This window comes from Moschus berezovskii, chromosome 3, assembly GCF_049115385.1.
Source record: "Moschus berezovskii isolate FMDL1 chromosome 3, NW_MosBer_1.0, whole genome shotgun sequence".
Taxonomy (NCBI): Eukaryota; Metazoa; Chordata; class Mammalia; order Artiodactyla; family Moschidae; genus Moschus; species Moschus berezovskii.
The window spans coordinates 129,112,680-129,135,034 of NC_142462.1; the positions used below are offsets into that span (position 1 = coordinate 129,112,680).

Consider the following 22,355-nt stretch of genomic DNA (forward strand, 5'->3'; position numbering starts at 1 on the left):
TAACAAAGTTACTCAGTTCAGTTCAGTCGCTCAGTCCTGTACACTATGGGAAAAAAGTTTTGTTTTTACCATAACCTGCCAGAGTTGAACATACACTCCTATTTTAATATAGTTTTTGGCTGCACTGAGTGGCATGAAGGATCTTAGTTCCCACACGCCCCCACAGTGGAAGCTCTGAGCCTTAACCACTGGACTGCCAGAGGAGTCCAGAACATACATTTTTAAATTACAGGGATGAGGCTATGGGGGACTGTGGCAGAAGAATCTGACAGAGCTGGAGCAGAGGCTGCTGGGGGAAGCAGAGGTGAAACGGCAAGTCCAGCAGAGAAGGCCGCCAAGCCACCACCTGGTCTCTGGGCGTCAGGAGTTCTTCACTGGCCCAGTCTTCAACTGCAGCTTTCTCTTCCCATGTTAAGGACTGATCACTGCCTAATCTAATCCTTTCAGTCTTTACATCAAACGTTCCGAGGCCCTGGACAAACTGCCCCCGCCCCCCACCAAGTCTCATCTCCTGCCATCCACCCATGGCATGTCGCCTGCCCCCACTCACACACCCTCTGCTGCAGACCTGCACTGCTCGGGCGGAAGCCACTGGCCACCTGGGGCTGTGAGCCCAGGAAACGGGGCCAGTCTGAACCGAGGTGTGCTGTCAGTATAAAAAACACACTGGATTTCAAGGACAGTATAAAAAAAGTGTAAAACAACTCAATATTTTAAATATATTTTCTGACAAATTGATAACATTTGGTATATACTTGGTTAAACACTATAATTTATTATATTTGATTTCATGTTTTTCACTTTGTAAAATGTGGCTACTAGATAAGTTGACTCTGTGGCTCATACTATGTTTCTACTGGACAGCTCTGCTATAGGTAAGTTATTATATTCCCTAAACCCTCCAAACCCTTCCCTCCCTTCCTTTGCACTTGCACCCACGTTTGTTTTTGCCTAAGATGTTCTCTGTGGGCCTCTGCCTGTAGGTTGTTTGTGCTTCAGGGTTCACCTGAAAGGAGGCCCTTCCCAAACTCACTCCTTTCCTCCAGGCAGACTTTGTCACCTCCTCAGTCACTGCATTTTTATGAGTAGCTGTTACATTTTCATGTTGTTTAATTACTGTTTGCAATTATGAGCAACTGGAGGTCCAGGCAGCATTTTTTAAGAAACATTTATTTGGCTTGCCAGGTCTTAATTGTGGTGTGCAGGATCTTTGATCTTGTTGTTACATGTGGGATCTAGTTCCCTGATGGAACCCAGGCCCCCTGCATTGGAAGTGCAGAGTCTTAGCCTCTGGACAGCCAGGGACGTCTCCCGGCAGTGTTTTATTTATCGGTCCTCAGCATTCTGAGATCCCACATCATCGGATGAACTAGAGCGTCGTCTAGTGAATGAAGTGATGGAAGAACTATCACAGGATAAAAGGCGACACGCAAATGAACTGCTTAGAAAGTAATTCTTTTAAGAGGTCCAAGGAGGGAAAAACTGTTAACTTCCTCTGTGGACCTTTATTTGGCACATATGGTGAGGACGGTGAGAGAGGGGAGATCACACTCGCAAAGACCTGTGAATATGGTGCATCTGGGGAACCTAAGTCAGTCTGCTTGGTGACAAAGAGTGCAAGTGGGTGACAGCCAGATGGAGTCAGAAGCAGGGAGCTGAAGTGCGTCCCCTGTTGGATTGCTGGCTGCAATGGTCGACGGATTGGTCGGGGCTGCAGAGGGAAAAGATGAGGAATAGAGTTAAGACACAATGATCTTGACAGGCGCGTATGATTACTCTCAGGAGGGGAGAGAGGAGTCCCAGGGCCAGGCCCAGGTCATTCATGCAGTGGGTGTGTCCATGACTTCATCTAACACTGTAGCTGACCGCCTTCTCCTCAAGGCTGAAGGCTTTCCAGTATCTGCTGTTTCCTCAGCTGATAAAGACTGACCCAGTCAGTCTCTTAACCCAGTGGTTAAGAGAATTAACTTTGCTGTCAGATCATCCACCAGCCTAGCTTTGAGCTCCGGCAACTAAATTAATCTTTCTTGCCCTCAGGCTCATCCTCTGAAAAATAGTAACATGCCTGTCTCACAGGAACCACTAGCAGAATTAAATGAATTACCAAGGGGAAATGTTCAGTTTGGTGCCTCCTTTGGAGCAGTCCCTAAGTAAATCACAGCTATCACGGAAATCACCTTTCCTATTCTTGTTTCCTGTTTGCTTCTTCCTAAATGCTGTAGTGGAAATGAAAAAGGTAGTACTAGAAAGTTCAAAACCACAGAACAATGAAATACAAAAGGCCCACTGGGTCTGATCCTAACTCCTCTGAGGCAAGGAGCCAAGAAAATGGCTTTTATATCTGGAGGGAAGTAGATCCATAAACCATAACAGTATGTGACTCAAAAACACAACGTCTGCAAAATTGCATATCTACAGCAAAACCATGACATCAAAAGTTGTTCAGTTGCTAAGACACATCCAACTCTTTGTGATCCCACAACTGCGGCACACCAGGCCTCCCTGTCCTTCACTCTGTTTGCTCAAATTCAAGTCCATGGAGTCGGTGATGCCATCCAACCGTCTCATCCTCTGCCACACTCTTCTTTTGCCTTCACTCTTTCCTAGAATCAGGGTCTTTTCCAATGAGTTGGCTCTTCCCATCAGGTGGGCAAAGTACTGGATCTTTAGCATCAGTCCTTCCAATGTATTCAGGGTTGATTTCTTTAAGATTGACTGGTTGGATCTCCCTGCAGCCCAAGGGACTCTCAACAGTCTTCTCCAACACCACAGTTCAAAAACACCAATTATTTGGTGTTCAGCCTTCTTTATTGTCCCTTCATGGATCACAGCCTTGTCCTGGGGAAGGGGCTTAGACAATTCAACAAAGTTATAAGCCATGCTGTGCAAGGCCACCCAAGATGGATGAGTCATAGTAAAAAGTTCTGACAACACAAAACCTGGTCCACCGGAGGAGGGAATGGCAAACCACTCCAGTATTCTTGTCCTGAGAACCCCACGAACAGTATGAAAAGGGAAAAAGACATCAAAAGTACAGACCCCCGAATAACACGCTCACGGATGCGCTCCTTCCGTGAGCACAAGATTTGAGTCCTCCCTCTCTCTACCGGTAAGTGAAATCTTTTCTAAGTAACACTTGCAGGCTAAACTGATGCGAAACACTTCGCAGAATCAGAGCTAAACGTCAGTTACAATGTGCACCACGGGAGTAGGACCCATCCCTCTCTAGTCTTGCATGCTTACGGTTGGCTTTTATGTTAACCTTAAAATAGCTGTGATAGAATATTATTATAAACGTGCGATGCAGACCCGTGCCTTAATGTCGCGTCCCCTTGTCTCCCGTTTTGTGTAAAAGTTGTCTTTCAGACGCTTTGTGATTCCCACCAATCCCGCCCGGAGTGAACGGCGACCACGTGCAGAGGAACTCGAGCAGCGCGCGCCTCCGCGGAAGGAGAGCGCGCCCGCCGCCCGCCCGGCCCGAGGCTGGCTTCCGCTCCGCTTCAGAAGGCGCGCTTGCCCGTTTCCCTGCAAGCTCCCGTTCTGCCCGGCTGCGTCCCCGCCCAGAGAGCCGCCGGGCCGAACTCCGGCCGCGCTCAGCCCCGCTCCGCACCCCTTTCCCCTCCTCGGGCCCCGCGGGAACCCCGGCCCAGCAGTCGCTCAGGGCTTCGCGGGCCTGCAGGTCGGTTGCTAGGAGACAGGAGGGCGCAGGCGCGCTGGGGCGGCCGCGGGGCACGCCGGGCCGGCGGTCGCTCGGTGCTCTCCTGCCCAGGCTGTCGGTTGCTAGGAGGTAGGGCGGCGCAAGCGCGTTAGGAGAGGCCGCTCCGCGGCGCAGCCTACCAGTTACTAAGAGGAGGAGAAGCGCAGGCGCGCTGGGGGCGGCCGAAGGGCACGCTTGGCCGGCGGTCGCTCGGTGCTCGGCTGCCCCGCCTGCAGGTTGCTAGGAGGCGGGACGCCGGCTGGGGGTGCGGGAGCCCGAGCATCTCTTCCCAGGCCTGGCCCGCGGCGGGAGGGCAACGCGGCCTCCGGGCCCTGCGCGCGGTGATGGAGCCCGGGAAGGTGGGTGCGGACGCCACGCGGGCAAGCCAGTGCTCGCCGAGGTCGCCCCCTCCTCGGGGGCGGGAGGCGCCCCGGGGCCGCGCTGTGGGACCCTAGGAAACCTACCGACGTGTCTTACTTCCCAACGGATACATCGGGGCAGTACGAGTAGGGCTGGATGAGGTTCTAAACGTTACAGTGCTAGTAACTAACTAACTTAGTAACTGAGCTGTCTCGTTCTGCTTGTCTGTGGATTCCCGTGAAAGATGAGGAGTTACTTTGCACGCATTTCCCTCCCTTTTTTTTTGTCTTCTGTCATTCACTTTTATAACGTTAGTAATATCGATAAGGAGTTAGAGCATCAACTTCCTGACTTCTGTCATCTTCTGCACCGGTTCTTTACATTTTCATAAGTTATTATATAACTTGTTTTCTCTGATTTGTTTATAGGAAGTTTTAAAAGTTGTGTTAACCAAAATTATAGAAAAGGAGACTTGATTGAGGTTAAAAGGTGTTTATTTGGCGTATGTTACAACCGCAGCTTGGGAGACACAGATTCAGCTCTTGAACTGTGTTCCCCGATTGCAAAGTAGGGGAGGTTTATAAAGGCAAGAATTTACAATGTTACATTTAGCTGCTTGAGTTGTTTGTCAAGAATTATCACTGGAGCTGGGAGGAGATCAGGGCTTGCATGGGGTCCTTGCAGCTGCTAAATGCTGGTGGTGATCTTGGGTGTGGTGCTGTTCAGAGACCGTTCAATTTCTCAGTGCTGTGGGGTAATGTCTGAGACCGGATCCTCCGTGGTCACCCCTGTTGTTTGCCTGAACTGGGGTCACTCCATTGTACTGTCCGTTTGTCATCACTTGTCATATCGTGATTATATAAGCCGAGTTCACACAGAGTTCACCGCAGAGCTAAGTTGTGTGCTTGGACTAAGGGAGGTAGTGCGCCTTGCTGCTCAAAGAGCGATGTGGGCATGTATATATACTTACATATATGTAAGCAGGATGGGTTTGCTTGTATAAGTTACACTTGCATAAGGAGGTTGGAGGTTCTGCTGTTCAGGCATCTCTTCTGGAGTTTTCCTTTGTCTTCAGGCTGCGGTTTATTCCTCTCAAGGGGGAAAACACTGCCTCCCTACTTGGAGCCTCAGTTTTAATTTATTTGCCTTTATCTGCCTCACAGGATGGGACCCTGGCGGAGCAGAGGGCAGGAGGCAGGGGCTCCTGGTCTGAAGTACAGTGGCCAAGCATACGTAGGGTGACTCCTGGGGTTGTGATGGGCATGAGGAGCTCTGTGTCATTTTACAGTTTAAAGAATTTAAATGAGAAATTTAAAAAGGAAAGGAAGAAAAGCTTCAGGATGAAGTAAGGCCTGAAGCCAGGTTTTTGTTGGTGAAAATGTAAGAGGCAGCTAGAAAATCCTGGGATCTCTGTTGATCTGTTGCCTTGTTCTTTTTTTTTTTTAATTTTATTGGCATAAGCAATGTAATTACAACCATTAAGAGCCCTGATCCAGTGGGTTTTCCACATTGGATCACATTCCTGCAGATGCCTCCCGTGGGTAGAGGTCTTGGACTCCACTTCCTGATCCACCAGCAGCACACACTCTCTGTTGGCTTTGGGCCGTTTGTTTGGAAAAGATCATGTATTAAACCTCTCTAGAGAGCAGTTAACTTGAGAGAAACTGTGTTAAAGTTCAGCAGCAGCAAGCTGTAGTGAAGCTAACTGTTGCTCACCATCCTCACCATGTCTTACTGTGCACTCCTTTTGTTAAATCGACCAATTTATCAGAAAAGAGTACGTGTTCCACTGAGAGCAGAGAATGATACCCTTTCTGCTTGTACTTTGACAGATTCTTGACCTTGTTGCATTTTATTTATTTCTCCTGAGAGTGTTATGAGCTGTTGTGAATTTTCCCCCTGCTTTCTTCATTTGCACATCAGTTCAGTTCAGTTCAGTCGCTCAGTCGTGTCCGACTCTCCGTGACCCCATGAATCACAGCACTACCATCACCAGGATGATTTTTGGTGGTTGGTCCATGCATATGTTTTTGTTTTTTTTTATGCGCTCCGTTTGCTTTAAATTCGAAACACACCAGATCTTCCTGTATTTATGCTCTTAAGGCAGAGTTTCTCAAAGGCAAATGACGTAGTCAGGATAGGTTTATCTTGTTCTCTATAGGAAACCATCCTTGACTGGTTTCTATCATCACCCAGGGCATGCAGCTGGGGCCCTGTGTTGTGGAATTGCTGTCAGCACCTGAAGAGGCATCTGCCCGGCAAACCTCCCACTGAGGGGTCCACTGTGTGCCTACCTGGGGAGTTGGGGCTGGGTGTCTGCACTGGGCGCGAGCCTCGGAGCAGGTGGAATATAGGGTAGCCTGTGATCGTTTATGGGTAACTTAAAAAAAATCTGTTTATGATACCTTTTATTCTTATAGACAATAATTTCTGGCATATCAAGGATTGCCATTGACTAAAATGGTCTAATGAAAAAGCAGCTCACTGGAGCATAAAAAATTAGATGTTTTAAACTCTAAAATTAAATTCTAACTCTATACTTTTCTTTTTAGAGAAGAACCAAAGATGATACTTGGAAGGCAGATGACCTCCGAAAACACCTTTGGGTAGTATATTTTAAAGACTTGGGGAAAAAAATTTTGAGTTTGGGTCTGTGTGGACTCTGGATGGTAATCTTGGATCTTGTTACCTGGTTCTCAGCTCTGCACAGCTTTGCTTACATGTGGCTCATTTCAGAGGCGTTTTGACCCAGAGATAAAGCCACATGGTTAGTTGCTCAGGAACCGCCCTGGCTGCGGTTTCTGGCTCATTTCAGACCAGCATCCCACCAGTGGGGTTCCCGTTGGGGTTCATAACTCGGGCCTTGTGTGTGTGTGTGTGTGTGTGTGTGTGGTCCGTGTGCCTATATGTGGGGAGCTGAAGGGTTGCAATCAAGACCTGAGAAGGGACTTTCCCGGTGGTCCAGGGTTAAGACTCCACGCTTCCATTGAAGGGGGCATGTGTTCCATTGCTGGTCAGGGAACTAAGATCCCGCATGCCATGCTTCGAGGGCACACACACAAAACACCTCCTGAGAGTTTGTGGTGATGGTCCTTGTTCTCTGAGGGGGACCCCGGTGGCCAGTGTCCTGAGGCTTTCGGGCACAGCCTCAAGCTCCCTTCCTTTCTTTCGGATTCTCGGGGCCCTTCAGGTTTGACTGGCTGGCACCCTCGGATGTCCCTGGAGGTGAGCACCTGGCTGGTCACGGGGCTGCCGAGCTGACTGCAGGCCCGGCCTGCGGGGACCGACGACCGTTCAAGCCAGTGCTGCCTAGGGCCCTTCTGTGGGTGTGACCCGGGGTGCAGACGCCCGCTCCCCTTGCCTCGTGCAGGCGGCTCAGCCCTCCGGCCCCAAGGAGGAGAAGCAGCCCCGAGACCGGAAAGCGCTGCGGCCGTCGGAAGCGGACCTGGCGGACGGCAAGGAGCCCCGACCCAGGGACCCCGAGCGCGAGGCCAAGCGCAGAGAGCGGGCCGCCGAGCGGGACGGCTGCGCCGCCCGGGAGCACCGCCGCGGGGCCGGGGAGCAGGACGGGCATCGGGAGCGGCGCAAGGAGCGGCGCCGGGAGCCGGACGCGGAGAAGCCGCACGGCCGGGGCAAGGCGCGCGAGAGGGACCAGGAGCTCCGGGCGCGCCGCGAGGAGCTGAGGCAGGCGGCCGCGCATCACAACCTGCTGGCCCGGGACCGCGACCGCGACCGCGACCGGCCGGAGCGCCGGCGGGCAGGTCTGTGTCTCCACGGAGGCGTCCCCGCCCCTGGGCTTCCTCTGTGGCTTTTATAAAGGCTGACTGTGAGGCCAGGGCCCCTGCGGTGCGCCTGTGTGCACTATGCAGTGTTCGTTTGGTTATAGTTAGTGAGCAGAAACAGTAGCTTAATTATCGGCTGGAGTTTCACTATTGAAATATACTTTAGATTTATTCCTCCATAATTCACAGCCTCTGTTTTAAATAAAAAAATCATGCTCTTTGATAAAAAGAATTTCTCAAAAGTATCAGGTTTATTTCAGCCATATTTAAATATTTATTCAAATTCCTAGAGATCCTAAAGGTAGAGGTAAGTACTTTTTTCTTCCCAAATGGAATTAAGTATCTTCATTGTTTTTTATTATACAAATGGTATCTTCTTCCTATAAAAATTCAAACTAGCCAACATAAACTAAAAAGGAATTTGTTAGAAGAGCGTATCGTGGCGCCAGCATCCTCAGGCTGTGATCGTGATGGAAGCAGGACCTCAGTTCACAGTCTAGTGGCATCTGTTGCCCTATGTAGGGCCTTGGGCCCCAGGACCCGAGGTTCGGGAAGGGTGAGGTTAAGTGGGCTATCTCTACTCAAGTTTAACAGTGACTCCCTTCCCGTCCATTGCCTCTTTTCAGGATTACCATTTTGATGTTCTTCGTTTGTTTTTAGTAATGAAGTCTCTTTTGTTTTCCGGCCGTTCTGGTTGCTGCCTGGTCTTGTTTTCTCAGTGCAGAGCTGCTCTGGCTGTTCAGGAGTCTGTGCAGCCTGACTCTGACCGGCTTTCCTCCTCCCCTGGTCACTTTCTTGCCCTTTCCCTTGTCTCCTGCGTCTCTCCCCTGGGTCCCCAGACCCTCCCTTCCTTCCTTCCATCACAAACCCTGGGAACCACCCTGACCACCACTCTTTCTCTCAGAGCCTAACCCTTCTCTGCACTCCTGTCGCCCCCACCAGGGGACCCCACTGTGTGTTTTGATCTCTTATGTGCGTGCCTAGTCGCTCAGTCGTGTCTGACTCTTTGTGACCCCATGGACTGTGGCCTGCCAGGCTCCCCTGTCCACGGAGTTCTCCAGGCAAGAATAGTCCAGTGGGTTGCCATTCCCTACTCTAGTGGATCTTCCCAACCCAGGAGTCAAATCCAGGTCTCCTACGTTGCAGGCAGATTCTTTCCCATCTGAGCCGCCAGGGAAGCCCCTGATCTCGTTTGCCCAAGACTTTTAGAAAGTGGTCAGGTTTGGTGAGTACTTTTGTGGTGAATGAAATTTGTTTTCAGTGATCTCTGTATGTTGAGTTTTGTCCTCACCTTTACAAACGTGGGTTTTTGTAGTTTTAAGCCTAATAAGTATTGTGCAGATTCAAAAGTGAAAGTCTGGTTTTTAGCTCCTGGATGGGGCTGCTGGCGTCACCGGTGATTGAGGTGGTTGTATTGGGTCCCCATGGCAGGGAGAAATCACGAGGTGGAGCCTCCGCCCAGGGCCAGTGGAGTGGGCCGTCCTTGCCCCCTGCATCACAGGGCCTCCTGCACTCGTGTGCCCTCAGTGGCGGGGCTCCAGGGGGCCTGGAAGCAGGAGGGGGCAGTCCCCCAGTTTGTCTGAGCTGGCTTTTCCCCGTGGCTGAGCATGGGGAGGGAATGCCTGCCCAACTGGACTGGACTTTGCTTCCCTGAGTCTCTGCCAGCAACCAGAACTCGGAAGGCCTGTGTTTGGGCTAGTGCCCATCTGGGGCTTCTCTGACACACTTTCCAGGTTTCCTCCTTCTTTATTCCATTATAAGTTTAGATTCTAGAACTTTCCATTCTTGAGATTGGAGAATGTGTCTTAATGAACATGTTTACATATGTGATACTGTGTGATGTGTACTGTGGAGACTGCTGCAGGACGTTAAAATTTGGGCATGTTAAAAATTTGTTTTATTTTGGTAGGAAGTAAAGCAAGAATTGAAGAGAGGGAGCAGAGAGATGAAGACTCTGAACGAGGAGATGAGGATCGGGAGAGAAGGTACCGAGAGAGAAAGGTATGCAGGGAGTGGCCCCGGGCCCCAGCTGCAGGGCCCAGGACACCCACGAGGCACTCTGGGAGCTTTTCTGGTGAAGAGCGTAAAACAGAGTCCAAGACTCGAGACTCTTCTCAGGCACTGAGATCCTTTAGGCAAGTGTGTTTCTCCAATTCCAAGAGTCAACATTGGCTATTCTGGAAAATTTACAAAATGCAAATAAATAAGAGGAAGAAACTAAAAGGTCGGTGCCCACCTAGAGATAATTATTGATGAAATGTCCTGTAGGTTTATGTCCATATATTCATATATATGTATGTGTTTGGATATGTACACGGAAACTTCATTTTAAGTTGGATTTCTGCTGTTTTATAGCTGCTTAAACTGAATACATTTTGAGCATTTTTTCTAAGCTATCACACCTGTCTGTAGTATTTTAATGGCTGCATAATAGTTTATTCAGGGATATCGACCCATCACAGTTTTCTTGACACATCTGCTTCCTTGGCTGTTTACTTTGATTCTAAAATTTTTTATTATGAGGACATCCGAGGTGTAGACTTTTTGCGTTTATTCATAATTATTTCCTAATGGTCAATTTCTGGAAGTGGACTTGCTCGATCACACTGTGTTGTCTCGCCTGTTCACTTCACACTGAGCGTAGCTGTTCCCGTCATCCGAGTGTGATCTCTCCCGTCCTAAGCAGCGCCTGCATTAACCTAGTTTGTAATGTTTGCTTATTGGACTCAGGTGCAAAAGACATTCTGTGAAAGGGTCTACTGCCCTTTTACTTGTTACTACCTGTGCATGTCTGCCTACTGGTCTGGTGCGGGGAATAAGGGTGCTGTGAAGATGAACTGTGTGACAGTCATATATGTCAGTGCTGTGAGCAGACTGGGTGGGGGCAGTGGGATTGTACCCGGAGGGGTGGCGGAGGTGGACCCACAAGGTGCAGAGATGGAGGCGGCCGTGAGTGAAGGGAAAGGATGGTGCGGTTTGGGTTCTGTTAAGACGTCGTGGTAACACTCACGACCCGCTGTGTTAGTTTGCAGCTGCTCACTGCCTTGTGGTGCCCGCCCCCGGGGCCCACCGGGCACCGCTGGGGGCTTGCGGGACCCAGGGGTGAGGAGCGGTTTCCCTGCGGGTGGGGGCAGACCCGTGCCGGGAGGACAGACGCCGTGTGCTGCCCCCGGACGCGGGTGTCCCCCCGGACGCCTGACACGGTGCCGTCGGGGGGCCCGGCGGGCTCGGGACACGGGGAGCGGGGAGGGGACGGCAGCTGGGTCAGGAGCGTTCGCCCCGCGGAGGAACGGGGGCGACGGCCCCAGAGGGCCAGGCTGCCTGCGTGCGCTGCTGGCGGGCCGTCCCTGCCGCGTCCTGCCCCGGCTGTCACGGGCGCCCGGGAGCGTGGCCGCGCCTGGGCCGGTGCCTCCGCGGGGCGTGAGCACGCGCCTGCCGCGCACACGCTCACCTGTCTGCCACCGGTTCACCCACAGCTGCGGTATGGCGACAGCAAGGACAACCCCCTCAAGTACTGGCTGTACAAGGAGCAGGGCGAGAGGCGACACGGGAAGAAGGAGCCAGACCGGGAGAAGGGCAGCACGAGGGACAGGAGGGAGAAGGATTCCAAGGAAAAAGGCAGCTCGCTCTCCGACAGGGAAGGGGAAGACAGACATAAAGAGAGGCGCCGTAAGGAGGGCTTCCCGGCCGGCGAGGAGAGGCCGCGCGGCCACGCGGAGAGGAAGGAGCGCTCTCGCAGGGAGGAGCACAGGAGGAGGGAGGCGAAGGTACCGCCCCGCCCCGCATCCCGCCCACATCCTGCTCCGCCCCGCCCTGCCCTGCCCCGCATGCCGCCCCGCCCCGCCCCGCCCCCATCCTGCTCCGCCCCGCCCCGCCACGCATCCCGCCCCGCCCCGCCAGGCCCGGCCCCGCCCCCGCCCCGCATCCCGCCCCCATCCTGCTCCGCCCCGCCCTGCCCCGCATCCCGCCCCGCCCCGCCCCACCCCCATCCTGCTCCGCCCCGCCCCGCCCCCATCCTGCTCTGCCCCGCCCTGCATCCCGCCCCCATCCTGCTCCGCCCCGCCCCGCATCCTGCCCCGCCCCGCCCCGCCCCCATCCTGCTCCGCCCCCACCCCGCCCCGCCCCACATCCCGCTCCGCCCCCGCCCCGCCATGCCCGTCCCCGCCCCCACCCTGCCCCGCCCCTGCATCCCGCCCCGCCCCCATCCTGCTCGGCCCCGCCAGGCCCCGCCCCACCCCACATCCCGCTCCGCCCCACCAGGCCCCGCCCCGCCCCATCCTGCCCCGCCCCCGCATCCCGCCCTGCCCCACCCCACCTCCTGTCCCTCCCCCATCCTGCTCCGCCCCGCCCCCACCCTGCCCCGCCCCCACCCCCGCCCCCGCCCCGCCCCGCCCCGCCCTGCCCTGCCCCGCCCCTCAGCTGCTAGGACCAGCTCCAACAGGGAGAGGCGGCTTCCCAAACGGTGACCTCGCTTTAGCCAGGAGTAAGGGCAGCATCACATGACCAGTGTACGCACATGGCTGATCTCCCAACAAATGTGAATGAAGTGCAATGAACTTTTACTATATATTCATAAATTTATCATAACATTTTGAAATTTAACATTAAAAAGGAAGCTGATTTTTTTAATGTATTTTAAATTGTTTATTTTAATTGGAGGCTAATTCCTTTACAATATTGTGGTGGTTTTTGCCATACACTGACATGAATCAGCCATGGGTGTACACATGTCCCCCATCTTGAACCCCCCTCCCTCCACCCTCCCCATCCCATCCCTCTGGGTCATCCCAGTGCACCAGCCCTGAGCACCCTGTCTCATGCATTGAACCTGGACTGGTGATCTATTTCACATATGGTAATATACATGTTTCAATGATATTCTCTCAAATCATCCCACCCTCGCCTTCTCCCACAGAGTCCAAAAGTTTGTTCTTTACATCTGTGTCTCTTTTGCTGTTTTGCATATAGGGTCATTGTTACCATCGTTTTAAATTCCATATATATGTGTTAGTAAACTGTATTGGTGTTTTTCTTTCTGACTTAACTTCACTCTGTATAATAGGCTCCAGTTTCATTCACCTCATCAGAACTGATTTAAATGCATTCTTTTTAATAGCTGAGTAATATTCCATTGTGTATATGTACCACACCTTTCTTATCCATTCGCCTGCTGATGAGCATCTAGGTTGCTTCCATGTCCTGGCTATTGTAAACAGTGCTGCGATGAACATTGGGGTCTTTCAATTCTGATTTCCTTGGTGTGTATGCCCAGGAGTGGGATTGCTGGGTTGTATGGCAGTTCTATTTCCAGTTTTTTAAGCAATCTCCACACTGTTCTCCATAGTGGCTGTACTAGTTTGCATTCCCACCAACAGTGTAAGAGGGTTCCCTTTTCTCCACACCCTCTCCAGCATTTATTGTTTGTAGATTTTTTGATGACAGTCATTCTGACTGGTGTGAGATGGTACCTTGTGCTTGTGATTTGCATTTCTCTGATAATGAGTGATATTGAGCATCTTGTCCTGTGTTTGTTAGCTATTTATATGTCTTCTTTGGAGAAATGTCTGTTTAGTTCTTTGACCCACTTTTTGATTGGGTCGTTTATTTTTCTGGTATTGAGCTAAATGAGCTGCTTGTATATTTTTGAGATTAATTCTTTGTCAGTTGCTTCATTTGCTATTATTTTCTCCCATTCTGAAGGCTGCCTTTTCACCTTGATTATAGTTTCCTTTGGTGTGCAACAGCTTTTAAGTTTAGTTAGGTCCCATTTGTTTATTTTTGTTTTTATTTCCATTACTCTGGGAAGTGGGTCATAGAGGATTTTCCTGTGATTTATGTCAGAGAGTGTTCTGCCTATGTTTTCTTGTAATAGTTTTATAGTTTCTGGTCTTACATTTAGATCTTTAATCCATTTTGAGTTTATTTTTGTGTGTGGTGTTAAGGATTGTTCTAGTTTCATTCTTTTGAAAGTGGTTGTTCAGACTTCTCAGCACCACTTGTTAAAGAGATTGTCTTTTCTCCGTTGTATATTTTTACCCCCTTTGTCAAAGGTAAGGTGTCCATCGGTGCATGGATTTATCTCTGGGCTCTCTATTTTGTTCTATTGATCTATACGTCTGTCTCTGTGCCAGTACCATACTGTCTTGGTGACTATACTAGCTTTGTAGTATAGCCTGAAGTCAGACAGGTTGATTCCTCCAGCTCCATTCTTTTTTCTCAAGATTGCTCTGGCTGTTCGAGGTTTTTTGAGTTTCTGTCAGTTCAGTTCAGTTCAGTCGCTGAGTCGTGTCTGACTCTTTGGGACCCCACGGACTGCAGCACGCTAGGCCTTTCCATCACCAACTCCCAAAGCTTACTTAAACTCATGTCCATTGAGTCGGTGATACCATCCAACCATCTCATCCTCTGTCGTCCCCTTCTCCTCCTACCGTCAATCTTTCCCAGCATCAGGGTCTTTTCCAGTGAGTCAGCTCTTTGCATCAGGTGGCCAGAGTATTGGAGTTTCAGCTTCAGCATCAGCTCTTCCAGTGAACATTCAGGACTGATCTCCCTGAGAATTCTTTATGCCTAGGTAGCCGTTGGATGGTAATGTTCTCCTGCCCAGCACTGCTGATTCCCTTTGTTTCTTCTGTTCAGTCTGTTTTATAGACTGATGCCAGGCTGTTCTTCCTGTTAAACATGTTAATTATGCTTTTTTCTAATTGATTTTGGAAAGATTTTTAAATTAGGAAGAGGACAAGAAGGAAACAACAGTTACTGTGATCCTAGACGTGGAGCTAATGCGTTAACGGCAGCCCACCCCAGCACTCTTGTCTGGAAAATCCCATGGACTGAGGAGCGGGGCGGGATACAGTGCCAGGGGCCGCAAAGAGTCAGCCATGACTGGGCAACTAAGCGGCAGCGACAGGGTGTGTTTGCTTGCAGTCCTGGTTCTGCATGATGAGCTTAAATGAGCCTTCTGAAAATGCAGGATTGGAATTATGCTTTTCTGTTATTCTGGGAATTGCTTTTTTAACAGTGTGACACTAACTAGCTGCCTGGTATTCTGTCATGGTCATAACCTTATTTGTTTACAAGTGACCTAATATTGGACATGCAGGTCAGTAGAATTTATTGGTCAGAGACCGTGTCTGAATAATGGTAACTTTTATTAGGCATTTGCTACTTGCTGTGTATTGCCCTCCACGCCAAGCTCCCTTCCGCTCTGTGTTTTTTCTGGCTCTCTACCCCACCTCCCTGTCAGCCCCAGCCCCCCAGGTCTGGAGCCCCTCTGTCTGGAGGCGCGGCCCCTCTGGCCCAGGCCCTCCTCAAGGAACAGCCTAATGCCCCTCCTTTCCTGCGTGCTTCTGGGCAGTGCCCACTCAACGGATGGCTGTCCTTTAAACAGCCTGCCTTCATGTGTTGATTTACATTCTGTTTTTAAAAATTCACTTAATTTGAGAGAAGAGCATTTACATTTTTTCCATAGGTGTGCAGATTTGTGAAACAGCCATATTCCATATGTTTGAAAATTTTATCATTTTAAACAGTATAAGGATCTAGTCAGATTTTCTGAAAATTATGTAGAACTGATAAGTATAAGTTTCTTTTACTTAGGTGATATTACTGAGATGGATAACCACCTTTTAGTGTACCTTATTCATCTCCCTTACATCAAGCACCTTATTTACTAAGACAGGTGGTAAAAACAGTCATTTTAAGAGGTGCCTGTAGCATAGATGCAGTTGTTAGATTTTGAGCTCATGACTTCCTTTTCAGAGCCTGCTAATTGTGGTGAATTCGTTATGCTGTACTCATTAATGGGTGTGGGATTTTCTGACAGGATGGGGAGCACAGACATCACGGTACAAGTCTGCGGAGAGACGGCACGGGCAGCCAGTGAGTGAAATGTGTCCTTCGGCCGATTGCTGTGTTTATAGCTCAGTTCTCCCAGAATGCGTCAAAATGGACTTTTCCTCCTGGGCCTGATTATGGCCAGGAGATGAGAATACACTACAGCTAGACTTCAGGTTCTCCAGACACGAACCCTCCAAGTTGTGTCTTTGGGGTCCTCCAGGAGCTGGGAGCTTATTATGGCTTATGAGTCCTTCTGGGCCTTTTACACACTTCCTGGTGTGGCCTCAGGACGTCAGCCCTTCCTGGGCACCGGTCTCCGGAGTCTCCACTCTGCGGGGGAGGGCACCTGCAGGTGACTCTGGGCTTCTGGTTCACGACCCCTGGATGCTGAGCCCAGACGTGCCCAGCAGACCCGCTGCCCCTTGTTTGCAGGTCAGGCATGGCGTGGGCACTGCCCACCGCTGTGTCCACCCTTCCTGGGGGGTGGCTGGCCCTGTGCCCAGCAGACCCACTGCCCCGTGTTTGCAGGTCAGGCACGGCGTGGGCACTGCCCACCGCTGCATCCGCCTCTTCTTGGGGGTGACTGGCCCTGTGCCCAGCAGACCTGCTGCCCCGTGTTTGCAGGTCTCACAAGGCGTGGGCACTGCCCCACCGCTGCGTCCACCCTTCCTGGGAGTGGCTGGCCTTTCAGAGCCTGTCTTTACTGGTAAAGCCCAGATGAGGCCAATTTTGTGGGTTTTATGGAGATTAAGGTTATAGTTTGCCTGTAAATCCTCATTTTGTATGTGAGTTCCAGATTATAATTTATTCTTTACAGCAGTGATATTTGGTGATTCTTTTTCACAGATTAGGGAGATTCAGGTTAAACACCTTGCCCTAAATCTTACAAGTTTGCACAAGTTATACTTAAGCCTGGGGCGCAGATTACTAGATTTTGTATTGCAGATCTGCTAGAAATGTGGTGAAGCTTTTGCTTAGTTCTGTATGATTTTTAACATACACTGTGTTGAACTGGTATGAATGTTAAGTTCCAAATATTGAGAATCAGGTTGTAATTTTGAAAACCTTAATTTTAGGGTCCAAAGTAAACATATAAAATATGTCCTATAAAAATAGAACATAGTTCAGGGTAAATCTTTTGGAAATATTAAACCTAAAACATTTGGGATGGATTCTCTAATAAAACTGTAGGAATTTTCTAGAACTCTTAAAGGATATAGAATTATACATAAACACAAGTTTGTTAAAGTACATAGTTTCTTCTCTCTGCTGAAGGTATTTCCTATCCTGTACTACTGCTAAGACAGTAAAAATAGTTTAAAAAGGTTTAAACTGTAGTTTAAAAAATAGTTTTAAAAAAACCTTAGTTCTAATAAAGTTCTAATAATAGTTCTAAAGTGTGCTTTGCAGATATGCCAACATACAGCCATTCTTAATCATATCAAATGCTGACAGCAGCTTTCACCGAGATGAAAATGCTTTAATTTTCAAGTCTTTGTTTAAAATTAATTTGATTTTGATCACACTTGCTTTCTAGGCATGCGGAGAACTTAGTGAGGATTGACGGGAAGGATGGAGACTCAAGAAGGAAGGTGAGACCCTTCCGGGGGATTCTGTGGTGCGGTCCTACGACTCTGAGAGCAGAGCCTGGCAGGCCTTTTTTCACATGGTTTACTTAAGTGGTGATTCCACGAGGCACATAAGAGATACATTTGACATTAAAAGACTCAAATGGATTAAAGTGAAAAGGTAGACAAGGTGGCCACCAAACAACAGTTGTACCGGAGCTTGGGTGGCTGGACCAGAGGCCCGAGAACACATCACAGGAATAAGATAGGTCGCTTGCAAGGAAGACATGACGAGTGTAAATGAACATGCTGCTCAGAAAAGATCCCCAGAATACAAGAAGTAGAGGCAGACAGAATTAGAGGGAGAAACAAAAAATTCAGTAGAGACTGGGACTTTAGCTCCCATTTTCACGAACAGAATGACAGCGTTTCACGCTAACAGATTAGACGATTTAGATGAAAGGGAAATTCCTGGAAGATCGACGTTAGTGACATTGCCTCGAGAAGAAACAGAAAGTCTGAGGGTGTATATATATATATACTGTCACTAGTTGTGTCCTACTCTTTGCAACCCCATGGACTATAGCCCACGAGGCTCCCCAGTTCATAGAATTCTCCAGGCAAGAATCCTGGAGTGGGTAGTCATTTCCTTCTCCCGGAGATCTTCCCAACCCAGGGATCGAACTCGGATCTCCTGCATTGCAGGCAGATTCTTTACCTGAGTGACCAAGTTGGTAAAAAAAGTTGCGTTAGTGTTGAAAATCTTTCCACAAAGCAGTGCAGGCTTGGGTGACCTCACTGGAAAATTCTATCAGGCGTTCATTATTAACACTGGCGCCCTCATGGCTGCACTCCTTTCACAGTGACTTCGTATTCTGGATTCAGTGTGTGCGCATGTGTGTGTGTGAGTACATGGGAAGCACATGCAAGTCATGAGGTGTAATAGTTCTTTCACGTTCTGGGCTGTGCATGCATGTGTACACGCAAGAAGCACGCGTCAGTGATGTGGTGTCACTCAGACACCACAACCTGGTCTTCATGTTCCATGCCATCCTCATAGTTACCATCAGAAGAGCCCTCACGGTGATTATTTAGTGTCTCCAGAATTGTACACTGTGGTGGTAGAATCATTACCGTGCACCTCCTAGGCTTTCGTCCTGTTATCGGTGATGCGGCAGATTTCGGCTTCTGTTGCTGCTGTTGTTCAGTCGCTAGGTCGTGTCTGACTCTTTGTGACCCCGTGCACTGCAGCACGCCAGGCCTCCCTGTCCATCACCAGCTCCCAGAGCTTGCTTAAACTCATGTCAGTTGAGTCAGTGATGCCATCCAACCATCTCATCCTTTGTCGTCCCCTTCTCCTCCCACCTTCAATCTTTCCCAGCGTCAGGGTCTTTTCCAGTGAGTTGGCTCTTTGCATCAGGTGGCCAAATTATTGGAGCTTCAGCTTCAGCACCAGTCCTTCCAATGAATAGTCAGGGTGTATTTCCTTTGGGATGGACTGGTTGGATCTCCTTGCTATCCAAGGAACTCTCAAGAGTCTTCTCCAACACCACAGTTCAAAAGCATCAATTCTTCGGTGCTCAGCTTTCTTCACAGTCCAACTCTCACTTCCATACATGACCACTGGGAAAACCATAGCTTTGCCTAGACAGACCTTTGTCAGCACAGTGATATCTGGGCTTTTTAATACACTGTCCAGGTTTGCCACGGCTGTTCTTCCAAGGAGCAAGCGCCTTTTAATTTTGTGGCTGCAGTCACTGTCTGCAGTGATCTCAGCACCCAAGAAAATGGAATCTCACACTTTTTCCACGTTTCCCCTTCCATTTGCCATGAAGTAATGGGACCGGATGCCCTGATCTTCATGTGTTGAATGTTGAGTTTTAAGCCAACTTTTTCACTCTCCTCTTTCACCTTATCAAGAGGCTCTTTAGTTCCTCTTCACTTTCTGCCATTAAAGTGGTATCATCTTCATATCTGAGGTTGTTGATATTTCTTCTAGCAATCTTGATTTCAGCTTGTGCTTCATGCAGCCCTGCATTTCACCTGATGTACACTGCATGTAAGTTAAATAAGTCGGGTAACAATATACAGCCTTGACGTACTCCTTTCTCAATTTGGAACCAGTTCCATGTCCAGTTCTAAGTGCTGCTTTTTGTCCTGCGTAGAGGTTTCTCAAGAGGCAGGTAATGTGATCTGGCATTGCCATCTCATTAAGAATTTTCCACAGTTTGTTGTGATCCACACACAGGCTTTAGTGTAGCCAATGAAGCAAAAGTAGATTTTTTTTTGAATTCCCTTACTTTTTCTATGATCCAGCATATGTTGGCAATTTGATCTCTGGTTCCTCTGCCTTTTCTAAATCCAGCTTGTACATCTGGAAATTCTTGGTTCACATACTGCTGAAGCCTAGCTTGAAGGATTTTGAGCATAATCTTGCTGGCATGTGAAATGAGTGCAATTGTACAGTAATTTGAACATTCTTTGGCATTGCCTTTCTTTGGGATTGAAATGAAAACTGACCTTTTCCAGTCCTGTGGCCACTGCTGAGTTTTCCAAATTTGTTGGCATGTTGAGTGCAGCACTTTCACAACATCATCTTTCAGGATTTGAAATAGCTCAACTGGAATTCCATCATTTCCACTAGCTTTGTTCATAGTGATGCTTCCTAAGGCCCACTTGACTTTGCATTCCAGGATGTCTGGCTCTAGGTGAGTGATCACACCATCGTGATTATCTGGGGCATGAAGAGCTTTTTTTGTATAGATCTTCTGTGTAGTCTTGCCACCTCTTCTTAATATCTTCTGGTTCTGTTAGGTCCATATCGTTTTTGTCCTTTGTTTTGCCTGTTTTTGCATGAAATGTTCCCTTGGTATCTCCAATTTTCTTAAAGAGATCTCTAGTCTTTCCCATTCTATTGTTTTCCTCTATTTCTTTGCACTGATCACTGAGAAGGCTTTCTTATCTCTCCTCACTGTTCTCGGGAGCTGTGCATTCAGTTGGGAATATCTTTCTGGTTCTCCTTTGCCTTTCGCTTCTCTTCTTTTCTCAGCTATTTGTAAGGCCTCCTCAGACAACCACTTTGCCTTCTTGCATTTATTTTTCTTTGGGATGGTTTTGGTCACACCTCCTGTACCATGTTATGAATTTCTGTCCATAGTTCTTCAGGCTCTCTGTTTACCAGATCTAGTCTCTTGAATCTATTTGTCACCTCCTCTGTATAATTACAAAGGATTCGATTTAGGTCATAACTAAATGGCCTAATGGTTTAACCTACTTTCTTTTGTTTCCTGGGAAGAATAATCTTTTTCTTTCTCTGATAGTTATCTGAAACACTGGACTATGAGTGACGTGTCTTTAGCATCTGGTGCCACGTTTTTATGGGTCTTTATTCCATGCACACACATAGAAGCACAGTATTTTCTGATAAGTCAGGTCGTGTGGCTATGTTGGTTGATGTGAGGATGTTTTGTTCAGTCTGGGCAATGGTTGGATTCCTCCTTGTCCAAGTATAGCCATATCTTAGTAAAAAGTGAGCCTTATAGGTGATTCTTCCCACGTAGTCTTTTTTCTGTATAATCTTTCACTGTGCTGTTTAGATGTCTGTGTTGGGGGCGGGGGTCGATGCGTTTTTTCTGTCTTGCTCACACCTGCAACATGTGCTGTTTGTCCTGACTCTGTGGAAACCCCTCTAGCTGTAATGATTCAGATCTCCCTCCTACTTCTCATGAGTAAGTTTCCTGAACTGGAATTACTGAATGAAAATATACAGTTTTTAATATTTTCTTTCTGTCTCTCAATTTTTTTGATAAGGGTTAGCATTGTTCACTAGAATTATAATGTGAGCCACATTTGTAATTTTAATTTTTTTGGTGGTTACCTAAAAAAGAAACATAAAATTAATTTTAATAACATATAATCCAACATTTCTGAAATAGTCTTTCAACATGTAGCCAATGTACAAAATTAGACATTTTACGTTCTTTTTTCACCGATGGAGCAAAATACGAGAGGTGTTTTCCCCCTGAGAGAGCCCAGAAGTGATCTTGAAAATAGCTGGCAGCCTGTTTGACTTATGACTGGCCACGTGTTTTATAGCCTCAGCCCTGAGTTACCTTGGTGTAGCTGCCCAGCACTTACCTGGAGAGCCCGCACTATGCCAGATGAAGTTTCCGGCTGGAAAGCTGTGCCCTTCCTCCTGGGGGCACCATGCTGTCCCCACGCCTTGCATCACATGGTTGTTGGCGGTGGCGTCTGAGCCGTGCCTGCTGGGGCCTGGGACAGCCAGGTGCCCCCGCCTCAGCGGCAGCTGGAGGAAGGTTCACAGTCTGCATTTCTCGGAGGAGGTCACTGAGGCCCGGGGAGGCTTAGTTCCCTGCTCGGCCGGTGCCCCTCCGCGCCGGCCCCTGGCCCCCGCGGGAGGAGGGTGGGCCCTGGGCCTGCCCTCGGCCCTCTGGCTGACCCGCTGTGCTCTGTCCGCAGCACCGCCGTGAGGAGGGCCCCTCGATGTGGAAACTGGAGCGGAGGCAGGGGAGCGAAGAGGCCACGGTGAGGAGAGGACGCGTCCGTCTGCACTCACGGTCCGCCTCGGCCCCGCGGACGCTGTGTGCGCTCCCAGGGGCTCGGGCTGGACTCGCCCCAGCCTTCTCGCCGTTTCTCTGCCTTGAAAGTCAGTAGCTTTGGGGAGAATGCAAGAAAGGGAACAGAGGCCTCACAAAGACACAATCCGGGTGTTGTCTGTGAGGAACGGTCCAGGGAGCAGCAAGTTTGCAGAAGTAAACGCCGAGCCAGTGGTGGAGGAGCAACCAGCTCCTGCAGGAGCCGCTGGTGGCTGCGCTGGGGCGTTCTTTCCAAACCCGGGCGGAGCGGGGCCCTGAGCTCGGGCCGGCAGGCCAGGGACACTCTCCTGTCTCCTTCCTCCCTGGCAGGCACCCCGGGCGGCTGGGGGGCTCGTGGCGTGTTTGCCGAGCAATGCCTTGTGGGCACCTGGTGAGCCTGTGGTGCTGGGTCTCTGGTTTATTTGTTCAGTAACCAGAGACCCACTTTTTTCTTTGGCCATCAGAATTTAGAGTTTTCTCAGAAAGAATATGATTGCTAACTGTTTTCTCTTTCTGG

At 49.4% G+C, this 22,355-nt stretch overlaps 1 protein-coding gene across 2 annotated transcripts in view; it reads left to right on the forward strand.

The window, feature by feature from the left end:
* Positions 1–3,855: 3,855 nt before the first annotated feature.
* The window catches only part of DYNC2I1 (dynein 2 intermediate chain 1), a 48,141-nt gene continuing 29,641 nt past the window's right edge, over positions 3,856–22,355 (forward strand). Inside the window, exons 1-8 of one of the 2 annotated variants that reach the window (XM_055421666.2) lie at positions 3,856–4,056; positions 6,610–6,663; positions 7,428–7,818; positions 9,749–9,840; positions 11,316–11,606; positions 15,662–15,717; positions 17,213–17,267; positions 21,723–21,788. In XM_055421666.2, the coding sequence (XP_055277641.2) occupies positions 4,042–4,056; positions 6,610–6,663; positions 7,428–7,818; positions 9,749–9,840; positions 11,316–11,606; positions 15,662–15,717; positions 17,213–17,267; positions 21,723–21,788 (1,020 nt within the window). In that variant the 5' untranslated portion in view covers positions 3,856–4,041. The remainder of the gene's footprint in view (positions 4,057–6,609; positions 6,664–7,427; positions 7,819–9,748; positions 9,841–11,315; positions 11,607–15,661; positions 15,718–17,212; positions 17,268–21,722; positions 21,789–22,355) is intronic. The other variant, XM_055421667.2, reaches the window with a different exon arrangement.